The 13386-nt window shown below is 38.4% G+C and overlaps 1 protein-coding gene across 1 annotated transcript in view; it reads left to right on the top strand.

Annotated features, from left to right (window-relative positions):
• The window catches only part of ZNF451 (zinc finger protein 451), a 96650-nt gene that overhangs the window by 77668 nt on the left and 5596 nt on the right, over window positions 1-13386 (top strand). The window contains exon 14 of the mRNA XM_068960661.1: window positions 4087-4155. Coding sequence (XP_068816762.1) covers window positions 4087-4155 — 69 coding nt within the window. The remainder of the gene's footprint in view (window positions 1-4086; window positions 4156-13386) is intronic.

Here is a 13386-nt window from a genome sequence, read left to right as displayed (position 1 = left end):
CTGAACCACCTGGGAAACCTGTTGTGTGGTGTTAACTGCATTCACATTGTTGTGTGGCCATCACCACCATCCATCCCCAGAACTCCTTTCATCTTGACAACTGAAACCCCACGCCCAATAAACAGAAACTCCCCACTGTCCTTCCCCCAGCCCATGGGGAGCCAGCATCCTGTCTCCTGTCTATGAATGGGACTACCCTGAGTGTGTCCTGTAAGTGAAATCATGCAGCCTTTCTATTTTGTGACTGGCTTATTATTTCACTGAGAAAAACGTTTTCTCAGGTTTTGCTCATGTTATAGCCTGTGTCAGAGGGTCCTTTTTAAGGCTGAGTAGTGCTCCGTTGTATGTCTGTGCCCCCTTTTGCTGTCCATTTACCCATTGGTAGACACTTGGTGCGTGTTCATGCTTTAGCTGTCGTGAGTCGTGTTGCTGTAAGCGTGGGGGCAGGCATCTCTTCCAGACCCTCCGATCAGTTTCTGTGAGTATATGCCCAGAAGTGTGATTGCTAGGTAACATGGTAACTCTATTTCTAATTTTTTGAGAAACCTCCGTACTGTTTTCCACATGGACACTAATATTTTACATTCCCACCGATAGGTCATGAAGGCTTCAGTTTCTCTACATCCTTGCCAACAATTGTTATTTTCTGATTTTTGTTTTTGATAATAACCATCCTAATGGGTACACAGTGGTATCTCATTTGGGTCTTCATTTCCATTTTCCAAATGAGCATCTTTTCAAGTGCTATAGCCAATGCATTTTAAAAGTAGTGAAAATTATTAAAATTAAGTGGCCAAAGAAGTATAGCCTTTAAGTTACATATTTCATTTAGGTCTGAATTCAAAGATGCTTTTATAACTCTGAAATTTCAAACAGTGTTATACTGAATCATAGTATGTTCAGATTCAGTTTGATTTAAGACAGTTTTTTTTTTTTCCCCCTTCATGGAAGACTGTGAAAGGGGCCTGGTAATAAACTTTATAACTATCAAAGACCAGTGATTTTTGTGAGTAACTTTATTCCTTCACCTTTCCTAACAAATGGCCTTAAGAATAATAATAGTTTTTGTTAAGAAATGGTATTTAATATGCATTAGAACTGAGAAGCATCTCTCGGTGCACAAATGTCGGCGTGTACCCCGCACGCTCTCACAGGTGCTCAATGTTACTGTGGGTACTGTTTGGGATAAATTGGTTACTCTCTGTAGCAGGATGAGCCTTTAAGTTAAGATTAAGGTTTGAATGTGTCATGGTTTCTGCCCTGTAGACTCAGTGTCCTGTGCATCAGGGCTCCAGCAGCAGCACTTTGATTGCAGTATATGTATATCCCTGTGGAGACATGTAACGATACTGACCTGTCCTGAGTTGACACCCATGGCCCCCTTATCCTTCTTTTAGTTCTGTTTTATATTGTACTGACATTCACTTTTTAAAAGTTTACCAAGATACATGGATGCTTTCTAGAGATCCTTGTCAGGGGAGCCTGGTAGGCTTTTTCTTTTTTTAAACCTTTCACATTTTATTCACGAATATGTGTTCATTCTAACTCAAGCCTCATATCTCAGAGATGCAGACATCACTTGTCACTTCAGTGTTGTTTTAAAGAAGAAAAAGGGAACTAATCTTGCTACTGAGGACCTACTGTGTGCCAGCTGCCGTGCTAGGTGTTTTTTGTATTTGTAGTGTTGAAGATGTTTATAACATTCAAAGAACTTCTTCCATGTGTTATTTAATCCTCCTTGCATCGCTGTGAGGTGGGATATGTTAGGTCGCCCCCTTTTGTACATGACGGAACAGAGGCCCAGAAACGTTGAAATAGCTGCGTGGGGCCAGGCAGCCATCATCTGCGAAGACTGAGGTTTTCATTGATGCAAAGCCGCGACTTTATGTTAGAGAATCTAGTGTGCGTTGTTGGCTCTTACCACGTCCTTCAAGAATGAAGATGAGAGACGCTCTGCTGCAGTCTAATGACTTCGCAGAGTATGTGTAGATACCAACTATGAGTGCTTAAAATAGTGACAGGAAGATGCTTTTTCTTTTTGTAGAAGATAAAAAGATTTGATTGTCCATTCTGGTCCTTTAAAAAGTAAGCTGATTGTTTGTCAAACATAGCCAACTTGTCATTGTAAGTTCCCTAGGATCTTTTGTAAGTAAACTAGGAAGCCCTGTTTTCTTTCTTTCGACTGTAGAATGCAGTCACCATTTGTGAGGGCGGCCTGAGTTAAAGGAACCATGTCAGCAGCATTTTTATTTGCACTGTGTGATGTTGCTCCTGGTTGTCACGCTCTTTGTAAGATAAAATAACTGCTACTTGCTTTTATATAAGCTCTTAAAGATCTGTTTGTGTAAAGAACTTGACATTATCTTATAGGTTGGTTCAAGAGTACTGATTTGCTTTATGTAAGATTTTCTCTTTAAAAACAGTTTGTGTATTCAGGTGTTTATAGTTCTTCAGTAATTAAACATCTTTCTTTGAATTTTATATAAAGTTTGAACTTTCCTAGAATATTTTTCTTCAGTAATACAAGGGTGAACTAGAGTATAGGCTGTTATAATTACTGAATTTAAATTGAAAACAGACTTTAAGTCTGTTTACTGTTTAAAGACTTTAGTAAAGTCTCTTTAAAACATAATATGTTTCAAGATGGTTTTTGTTGAATCTGAACACTGTCTGTGGCCATCTGGTTTATGACCCTGGGACTTTGTTGTATTTTTTTGGTTTGTGTCTTCATTTTGAAATGAATTGGATGGAGGTTGGTACCAGTTACATAGGTTTCTAAAGCCATCTTAAAAACTGAGCACATGAGTTTACCCCTGCTGTGAAAGTGCAGGTGACTGAAGCAGTGGCATGCACTGTCGAATAGGCATTACGTGAAATAGCTGTTAGACCTAGTTCTGAGCGTCTGTCTGCCTCTTTCCATATGATACAGTTAATTCTATGCAAGGTACTGAAGACAGAAAAAATTATTCATGATTTTCTCTGTTCTATGGGTGGTGCTGATTGAGGCAAAAGAAAACTTTAAAAATGTTTACAACCTAGTGTCAAACTCATAGCCCTCAGGACTGCATAGGCCTTCACTGCAGTGATGGGTTATTTAGACCAGTTACAACACGCTGCTTTTGACTGGCCTTGACTTTGAATTATAATAACAGAAAGCTTGGGCATTTTCTTTGTTCCTAATATTTGAAGAATTAATTTTTCTGTTCTTCAAACTGTAAATATAATGTTTTATTTCACTAAGACAGAGCTTGAAATATTTGAAGTAGTAAGTGTATATAATATATTGTAGAAAAAAACATTGTTTTTGCTGGAATAGCAAAAGATGACATAATAAATTTTTGCACTAAAGGAATATAAGAGTTATACAGTGGTTTCTATTTGTAGACTATGGTAAATTGATTAACTTTAAATGTATATTTTAGGATTTTACATATTTTCATATATACGTCCATATGATTTGTATTCAGTTATTTAAACCCTGATTCAGTCACTCTGATAGAAATTGATTTAAATATAGTGAAAGTGAAAGCCAGGTCCCTGATGGTACCATGTTCAAGTTTTAAGTGGCTTTTGACAGTCATGTCATTCATTATTTTAAAGCCTTAGGTCTCTCATTAGTAAGCATATAAGATATCAACTGAGATAAATGCTTATGATTTTCAAACTAAAGGAGAATTTTTTCTGTCACCTCTAAAAAATCTTTTAAAGATGATTTAATGCAAATGAAACTTGGAGTTTATTTGCTGGGTCCAAATAAATTAGCTTTTTAAAATTTACAGTTTTTAAAAAAATACTGGAACTTATTTCCTAAACATACAAAAAAACCTTTTCAAATAATCTTTTGCATATAGAGCTAAAAGTGAATTACCTGTTTCATTCATTTTTATTTTTTCTTGATTTAAGTAGTAGTATTTGGTAATCATTCTTTTAAAAAACTAGGGAAAGATGTGTAATACTAATGGATTGTAATTAGGAAGCTTGGGTATGGGAGGAGTCGTTGAAAGTCATACCATTTTAGAGTACGTAAATTAATGGCACAGTAACTTTTTCAGAAGTACATTTGCGTTTATTGATTCTTCCTTACAGAATGTGACAGTGATGATAACCTGGGTATAAAAAGTGCTTCAGTGGGAGAAGAATTCAGATCCACAGAAGGTAACCTGATGGAGTTAACCCTTCACCTACTTGATTCTATGTTTTTTAACTTCTTCCTCCCTTCATCCCCCTCCTCCCACTGTGTTTTGTTCTGTGTTTTAGAGCTGTTCTTTCATTTAAAGGGTAGTTCGCGTTTCCTTGTGTAAGGTGATTTAGGGGCCAGGATGAGTGTGGTTTTGCTGGAGCCCATCCGCACTCTTGTGTGAGTGTGGGCTGTGCTGTTGCTTTCTCACCGCGAGAACAGCAGTTGTGACACAGATGGTATAGATCCTGCCCCATCCCGCAGCCAAACCTAGAATAATTATTTTTTGACCCTTTGCAGAAAAAGGTTGCTCTCCTGGGGCTAAGAAGGGATTTTGGTTTCCTAATTTTTATTTAAATAGTATTAAATTAAAAATATTAAAAGTTATGCAGTGGAACTAAGAAAGCAAGCACTTATATCTGGATATTACAAGATTTTTTTCTATAAATTACTTATGTTTCCCTTCATAGGTTTAAGAGAACTTTTTATATTACTTCACATCAAATCATTTACCAACTGCCACTGTTTGGTTGTGGTGTAAGTCCCAGCTTTTACTGTGGTTTTTCCATAACAAATTGTGCTTTTTAATAATCCTGGGCAGGAAATGAAACAACAGGATTTTGGAACATAAGCTTACTGAAAGTTGAAACTCTCATATTGGCATCTTTGACATTCAGGAACAATAGTAGGAGTCTTTTTTTTTTTTTTTTAATTTTTTGGCCATGCCACACAGCATGTGGGATCTTAGTTCCTCCACCAGGGATAGAACCCATGCCCTCTGCAGTGGAAGCGTGGAGTCTTAGCCACTGGACGCCCAGGGAATTGCCACAGTAGGAGTCTCAATATACGTTCCAACGTGGTGTTTGTTGGTGGAGATTTGAGAGTGGAAATGTATACTTAGGGAAGGAGACGTGGCAAAACAGGCGCACAGAACGGCCTGCTGCTGCACTTCTGTGTGCTGGCGCTGCTCTAGAATACAGTGGATCTGACTGGGAGCGCACTTTGTGCTGTTTGGGGCAGGGAATTGAGTCTGGCAGAGGAATTGGTTCTATTCAGTGCAGATTCTATTCAGAGAAGACTGATCTTTCTCATATTCAAAATTCATTAGGTAAACAAAATTGGCAGTAAGTCAGTGACTTAATTGGAAGCAAGTTTTCTGACCAGCTTGTTTTCCCAACATGGTCTTGCGAGGTCTGGCTCGGTGCTAAGCAGCCACGTAATGACAGGTTAAACAGATGAAAGAACGTTTGTGAGTTTTAAACAGAAACTGCCAGCTAAGTTGTTTATGAAGTCCACGAAAAGAGAAATACCACTGAGCACCTAAGTACTTAAGACTTCGCAGTCTTCACTTACTACCCATGACTAATCCCATGGAAAATGCCAAACAAAATTATAGCTTTTAAATAACCACACTTGAGAAACATCCACAGTCCTGTGGGCTCCTAGCTAACCCAGGAAATCTGAGATCTGTATCACTGAATATGTATCAGAATTTCTAGCATTTTGTATCTATGTTATACATTTTATGGCTGGGAGATTTTGATAGTTTTTACATTTTTATCACTTCTTAGTTTGGAAAAAGTATTACATTAGTGGATTCAAGTAAAGATACTTTAAACTTTTAATTAGTTGTCCTATGAAGCAGAGATATAATGCTCTAATTCCAAGAAAAATCAAAGTGGTGTCATGTGTGTTTTCATTTCCTGCTTTATGTAAAATGAATATGAGAAGCACACAGTGTCCACTTGTAAGTTACTGAGCCGTGGCCTCCTCTGTACTTGCCTCCAATGCTTTCCTTTCCCTTCCTTTTCACCCAGCAAGAACCAGCTCAAATATCCTCTTAGGTTGAATTGCCACATTGTAGACAGTTTTGTATGATCGCTGCCTCTTAGATCTTCCATCTTTAGAGAAAGCTAACCGCTCCCATCTCTAGACTTCCTCTGGGTTTAAACATTTTTGTGTTTGTATTTCTCATGTCCACCAGACTGTGAGCCAGTCAAGGAGTAGGATCCTGTTTTACTTATCTTTATTTCAATAACACCTAGCACAGGGTTTAAGCACTAAATGATTGTTGAATAAATAAACTTCTAACAAACAAGTTAGGGCTGCTAGGACCCAGCTCCCTATAACTGGATAAAGGAAATTAAGACAGAAACCATTTGGCTGGAGAATATTGGGTGATTGAGTTAACCCTGCACCATGGAAGCAAAGTGATGTTCTGGCCCAAACCTCATAGCAAAACTCAGAGTTTAAAACTTCTCAGATCTCTTCTCATTCCTTCTCTTCTCAACACAGCATTTTAAAAGCCTGACAAATCGGTGGTAAAAAGCAGGGTCAGTTTGCTTGTGACTTTTTGCCCTGGGAAAAGGCAGTTTCTTTTGTGGCCGCCTCCCTCCTCTCCCCCCACTGTGATTATCTCAATCTTTGTTATTTTCTGTAGCCCTATCACGAGTCTTTACCCAAGCCCATTATAAAGATCCTGGTTAGTCTCAGCTTTGCTCTCTATGAGGATATAATATTGTCCAAGTCCCTTAACTTCACTGTGTGTCAGCTTCCTCAGTTTTAAAAACAGAAATACTAGTATACCTGCCTTACCTGGCACATGGTAAGCAGTACGTGTATAGGTTGCTGCTGCTTGTGGGAATCTTAGTTCCCCAAACAGGGATCAAACCCGCACCTTTAGTAGTGAAAGCATGGAACCAGGGAATTCCCCATAATGGTGATTATTATCATTATTCACTGTTTGCCTGCACCTAAGATCTGCTCTGAAGTATACACGTTCAATAGAGATATTCTGACCCAAATCCCTGGAAAAGAAGTAAGACAGCATTATGTGGGTCGCTGCTAATGTAAAACCATCTTTCTGTAAATGTCAGCAGTTTGCCTAAGAGTTCCTTCAACTAATAGCAGTTGTCATACAATTATAACAAATAGTAAAACTATAATATAAACAGTCAAACAGTATAACTCTGTGAAAGTGAAAGTGTGGTCAGTCGTGTCTGACTCTTTGTGATCCCATGGACTGTCGCCTACCAGGCTCCTCAGTCCATGGGGTTTTCCAGGCAACAGTACTGGATTGGGCTGCCATTTCCTTCTCCAGGGGATCTTCCCGACCCAGGGCTCGAACCCAGGTCTCCCGCATTGTAGACAGACACTTTACCGCCTGAGCCACCAGGGAAGCCCTCTGTGGCCAGTTTAAAGAATAGAGAAAGAAGAGACTGCTGTGTTCAGTTTTTACTTGAATTGTGTATGAAACAAACTTAACACATTTAAAATTGCTGTGAATTTTAACAACCTGTAAGAGTTAGAATATTTCCCCTATTTTTCATAAAAACTTAGTTTTCCAAACATTTAGTAATTTGCTTTCAGATTCATAGCCTCCAAATGAGTGGAGCATGATTTAGTATAGGCCTTCTAACTCCTGTTGCTGAGTTCTTTCTTAGTCATATTACCTCTCTTTCAAAGAGAATGAAATAAAGGCAGAGAGAAAAGAGAATAAGGGAAATACAGACTTAGCCGTAACAGAGAAAAGCGAGGACATATCTGCTGTCAGTGTTCTGTATTTTTTCATGTAGCTTTGAATCACTGTCTAAATTTCTTATCATTTCAACCTGAAGGATTCCCTTAGCATCTCTTGGAGGGCAGATTTGCTAGTAACAGATTCCTTTAGTTTTTGTCTGGGAAGGTCTTGATTACTTCTCCATTCTTTCTAGATATAGAATTCTTACTTGACAGATTTCTGTTTGTTTTCTCTTACCGCGTTTTAAATATGTTCTCTCACTGTCTTCTGGCCTCCATGATTTTTATGAGAAATAAGCTGCTCATCTTATTAAAAACGGCTTACACATGATGAGTTGCTTTTCTCTTGCTGCTTCTGTTGACTTTGGCTTTTGACAGTGTAACTGTAACATGTCTTCAACATGAATCTCTTTGAGTTTCTCCTGTTTGGAGTTTGTTGGGCTTCTTGGATGTGTAGATTCATATCTTTTATCAAATTTGGAACATTTAAAAATCTGTTGATTCTTTTTTCTGTTTGCTTAGTTTTGTTAAACTCCTGTAACAAATTCTTTCATTTTAGCTGTGCTTTTCAGCTCCAGAATTTCTATTTGGTGGCCTTTCATGACACCCGCCTCTTTATGACGGTCTCATTTTGTTCATACCTTGTGCTCCTAATTTCCTTTACTGTTTTGCTCATGGTTTACTCTAGGTCTTAGAACATAAGACAGTTGGTTTAAAGTCTTTGCTTAGTAAATTCAGTATCTAAGTGTCCTCAGGGACAGTTTAATTCAATTTTTTTCACTTTGTATACTTTACTGTTTCTTTGTATTATTTGTGTTTTTGATGAAAATTGGATGTGCAAATATTATAATGTAGTACTTTGGAAATCAGATTCTCTGTCTTCCCCTTGGTGTGCTGTTTGTGATTGTCAAAGGCTGTAGTTGTCCATGTGCTTAGTTCCAGATTATTTTTGCAAAAACTGTATTCCTTGTTATGTTTGGTCATTGAAGTCTCTGTTCCTTTAGCTTGTTTTCAACTGTTGTTTTGACAGAGATTTCCTTGAATACCAGGAGCAAACAGCAATCTCTCCTGAGCTTCAGCTGTGTGCTAGCACCTTCAACATGTAGCCAGCTGTGCACTGAGCCTGGTGGCACAGTGGTAAAGAATCTGTCTGCACTGCAGGAGCCACAGGAGACTCAGGTTCCATGCCCAGGTCGGGAAGATCCCCTGGTGGAGGAAATGGCAACTCCCTCCAGTATTCTTGCCTGGGAAATCCTATGGATGGAGGAGTCTGGCGGGCCAGAGTCCAACATAGCTGAAGTGACTTAGCACGCACGCGTGCACTGAGCCTGCAGACCAGCCAGTGGTGAAGGCTCAGTGTCTTCTCGGGCATTTGCTGAGCATGCATCCTGTACTGGCTATGTGCCTGGTTTCTGAACTCTCCAGGACACAGAGGCGCTTTTGAATCTCCTAATTTCCCAGGGACATTCTCTTCATGGCTTTTCCTCCCAGATATCAGGTGTTCTATTGTATGTCTCACCCGTCATCTTTTATCCCAGGCCATGGGCTTTTTGTCTGCCTCACAGTGTTTCTGAGCCATGCAGACTGCTTTTCTGCTCGGTGTGGGGCCTGAGCTTGGTAAAATAGATGATGCCTTCAGAAGTTGTGACTTCTGCTCTGCTCTGCCTGGAGCCAGGGACGGGGGTCCCACACTAGGAGTACGGGCTGCTGCAGGGAGGGATAGGGAGGTGGTCGGGGAAGGGCAAGTGAAGATACCACTAGGCTTTCCTGTTGTGTGTTTTTTTTTTTAAATTATTTTATTTATTTTTGGCTGCACTGGGTCTCTGTTGCTTTTGTGTGGGCTTTTTCGAGTTGCAGTGAGCAGGGCCTGCTCTTCATTGCTGTGTACGGGCTTCTCGTTGCGCTGGCTTCTCTTGCTGTGGAGTACAGGCCCAGTGGTTGTGATGCGTGGGCTTAGTTGCTCTGAGGTGGGTGGAATCTTCCTAGATCAGGGATGGAACCGTGTCCCCTGCATTGGCAGGTAGATTCCTATCCACTTCACCACCAGGGCAGTCCCCGTACTGGTGTTTGTGTGATCTTTGTCTTGATTCAGTGTTTGCTTCGTTGCTGTGACCCTTTGAGGATTTTCCAAACTTTTGAGAAAGTTGTTTCTGCCCAACAGTTTAGGCATGTATTTCAGTGTTTTATGTGGAAGGACGGGTGTTTGGAGCTACCTGTTCCACTAATTTGTTGAATATTCACTCTAGGACCTATTCTTTTTCTTCATGTCAGTTTTGGAGAATAATGTTTTGCAAGAAATTTGTCCATTTTACCTTGATTGTCAAATGTACCAGTGTAAAGTTGTTCACAGTAGTATTCCTTTATTATATATTTTTTATTTCTTTAGGATCACTGATGATATCATCTCATTTTCCCCCTAATATTGGTAATTTTTGTTTTCCTCTTCACTGACTTGAAGTTTATCCGTTTATTTGGTCATTTCAAAGAGTGAACTGTTTTTAGTTAATTCCTCTCCTTTTGGTCTGCTCTCCATTTCATTTTCTGCTCTTTATTATTTCCTTCCTTCTACTTTGAGCTTAAATTTTGTCATCTTTTATAGCTTTTTAATGTGACACTTAGACTGTTGATTGAATTTTTTTTCTTGTTTTTTAAATGTAAACATTTAAAGATATTTATTTCCCTCTAAGCCAGGATAAGCAAGCTTTAAGCTTTTTCTGTAAAATGAAAGCATGAAAGCAGCCATTCTCAATACATAAACAAAGGAGTGTGAAGTATACAGTGAAATTTACAAAAGTTACTCGTGGACTGGATTTGGCCCACAGACTGTAGTTTGTCAGCGTTCTACTTTTTACTGTGTTCCACAACCTAGACAGCATATTAAAAAGCAGAGACATTACTTTGCCAACAAAGGTCCATTTAGTCAAAGCTATGGTTTTTCCAGTAGTCATGGATGGATGTGAGAGTTGGACTAAAAGAAAGCTGAGTGTCAGAAGAATAGATGCTTTTGAACTGCGGTGTTGGAGAAGACTCTTGAGAGTCTGTTGGACTGCAAGGAGATCCAACCAGTCCATCCTAAAGGAAATCAGTCCTGAATATTCATTGGAAGGACTAATGGTGAAGCTGAAGCTCCAATACTTTGGCCACCTGATGTGAAGAACTGACTCACTGGAAAAGACCCTGACGCTGGGAAAGATTGAAGGCAGGAGGAGCAGGGGACAACAGAGGCTGAGATGGTTGCATGGCATCACCAACTCGATGGACATGAGTTTGAGTAAACTCCAGGAGTTGGTGATGGACAGGGAAGCCTGGCGTGCTGCAGTCCATGGGGTCACAAAGAGTTGGATACGACTGAGTAACTGAACTGACTGTATTCCACAAATTTTCATGTTTTTGCTATCAGTTTGAAATATTTTCTAATTTTCCTTATATTGTCTCCTTTGATCTATTGACTCTTTAGATATATTGTTGAACTTACAAATATTAATATTTGAACGTCTTATTATTTCTAATATAAGTTTGTTGTGGTAAGAGAATATACTCTGTAAAACTTAAAACTTTTTATTTTTATTGAGACTTACATGGCTCAACCTGTGGTCTATCTTGATGAATATTCTGTATGCACTTGAAAAGAATTATTTCTGTGTTTTTTGAGTAAAGGACTTTATCAATGTCAGTTAGGTCAAGGTGGTTGATAATACCAGATCTTCATCCTCAGTGATTTTTTTTTTTTTTTGTCTAGTTAACCTATCAGTTACCACAGTAGTAACAGTGAGCTTCTTCATCAAGGATTGTAGATTTATTTTTTCTCTTTAGTTCTGTCATTTTGTATTTTGTGTTTTGCAGTTCTGTTTTTAGTTGCATACGCATTTCTGATGTGTCTTCCTAATGAACTGATCTATTTAGCGTTATGATACTATGAACTGTTCTTTATCTCTGGTAATATCTTTTATCATAAAATTTTTTTGGTCTGATATTAACATAGCTACTCAAGCTTTCTTATGCTTAATATTTACACAGTGTATATTTTTCCATCCTTTTACTTTCAGTCTATTTATATCTTTATTTTGAAACTACGTCTCTAAACTTGATTCTGAATTTGAAACTACGTCTCTCAGTTTGATCTTACTTTTTGATTTACTCTGACAATCTGTCCAGTTTTTTATGGTTGCTCTAAAGGTTACAATATATATATTTTTTGCTTTTGTTATAAACACTATAAGAAAATATTACTTTTTGCTCTAAACATTGCTTTGAGTTTTAAAGAAAGAAAAGAAGAAATATAGACTATTTAATATTTATCCACATAGTTACCATTTCAAATGACCTTTCATTCTTTCCAGTAGATTACAGTTTCTATCTGATGTCCTTTCTCTTCAGCTTAAAGAATTTCCTGTCCTATTTTATATTAATGTAATGCAGTTTTGCTAGTGTTGAATATTCTGTTTCATTTATGAAAGTATCTTTATTTTCCCTTTAATTTTGAAGTGTATTTTCTCTGGCTTTAGAATTCTGGTTAACTAGTGTTTTTTTCTTCAGCACTTTAGAGCTCGAACTCCGTTTTCTTGTCTTGTGGCTGGCCTCCTCTGTTTGTCATAACAAATGACCATAATTTCTATTATTGCTCCCCTATATGCAGATATGTCATTTTTTCCCTCTTACTGCTATTAATATTTCCTCTTTGTCCTTGAATTTTAGCAGTTTTTGATAATGTCCCGAGATGTAGCTGTCTTTGTATCCTGCTTGGAGTTTTCTTAGCTTCATGTTATCTCTAAGTTTATAAGTTTCCCCCAGTTATTTCTTCACAATTTTTTGTCCCACTTTCTGTCTCCTTTTCTTTTGGAACTCCAGTTATGCATGTTAGATGGTTTAGATTTATCCACAGGTTTGTCATTTTCTTCCAGTATTTTTTCTCTCTTTTGTTCATATTTGATCACTTCTATTATCCAGTCTTCAAGTTTATTGTTCAGCCTTCTGCCACCTCCAGTGTTAAGCTGACTTAGTAAATTTTCAGTTTCAAACATGTGTTTTCTCATGTGTTGTAGAGTTTCTGCTTAGTTTTCTTTTTAATAGTTTTTATTTCTCTGTTGAGATTTTTTATCCACTCAACCTTATGTCCTTGAATAGTTTTAACTTTTCTTGAAATCTCTTTTCTGCTAATCCCAATAGCTTGATTATCTTGCGGGGCAGTTTCTTTTGACTGCTCTTCCTCTTGACTGCGCGTCTCATTTCTTCTTTCTTTGCAAGTCACATGATTTTTGATGTATGCTGGATGTTTGTGATGTAAATTATAGATTCTCAGAATTCTGTTAACTTCCTCTGAGGAATTTCTTTTTTTCTTGTAGGTAGTTAACTTGCTGGACTCGGACACCAAACTCTCTCTCTGCCACAAGCAGCAGTCACTTGCTTCTTTTAGCTTTCCGACTGCTGTTGCTCACCGAGAATCTTGGTTCCTCTCTCGTTATGCAGAGTTCAGAAGTCAGCCAAGGATTTGTAGATTCGGAGGATCCTCTTCTGTTGCTTTCTCATTTCTGCTGGGATCTCTTTCTGCTGTTCCTACCCTCCTGCCGCCAGCTCCCCTTCGCACCCTCTGTCATCTGTCTGACTCAGTTTGCATCTAGTTTCACAGGGATGTAGGCAAATGAGGAACAAAGCGTAAAGCTGCATATTTAGCCCTGGGTAATTCATTTATT

This window comes from Capricornis sumatraensis, chromosome 22 (assembly GCF_032405125.1).
Source record: "Capricornis sumatraensis isolate serow.1 chromosome 22, serow.2, whole genome shotgun sequence".
NCBI classification, from domain to species: Eukaryota; Metazoa; Chordata; class Mammalia; order Artiodactyla; family Bovidae; genus Capricornis; species Capricornis sumatraensis.
This window is presented reverse-complemented; position numbering and strand designations above follow the sequence as displayed.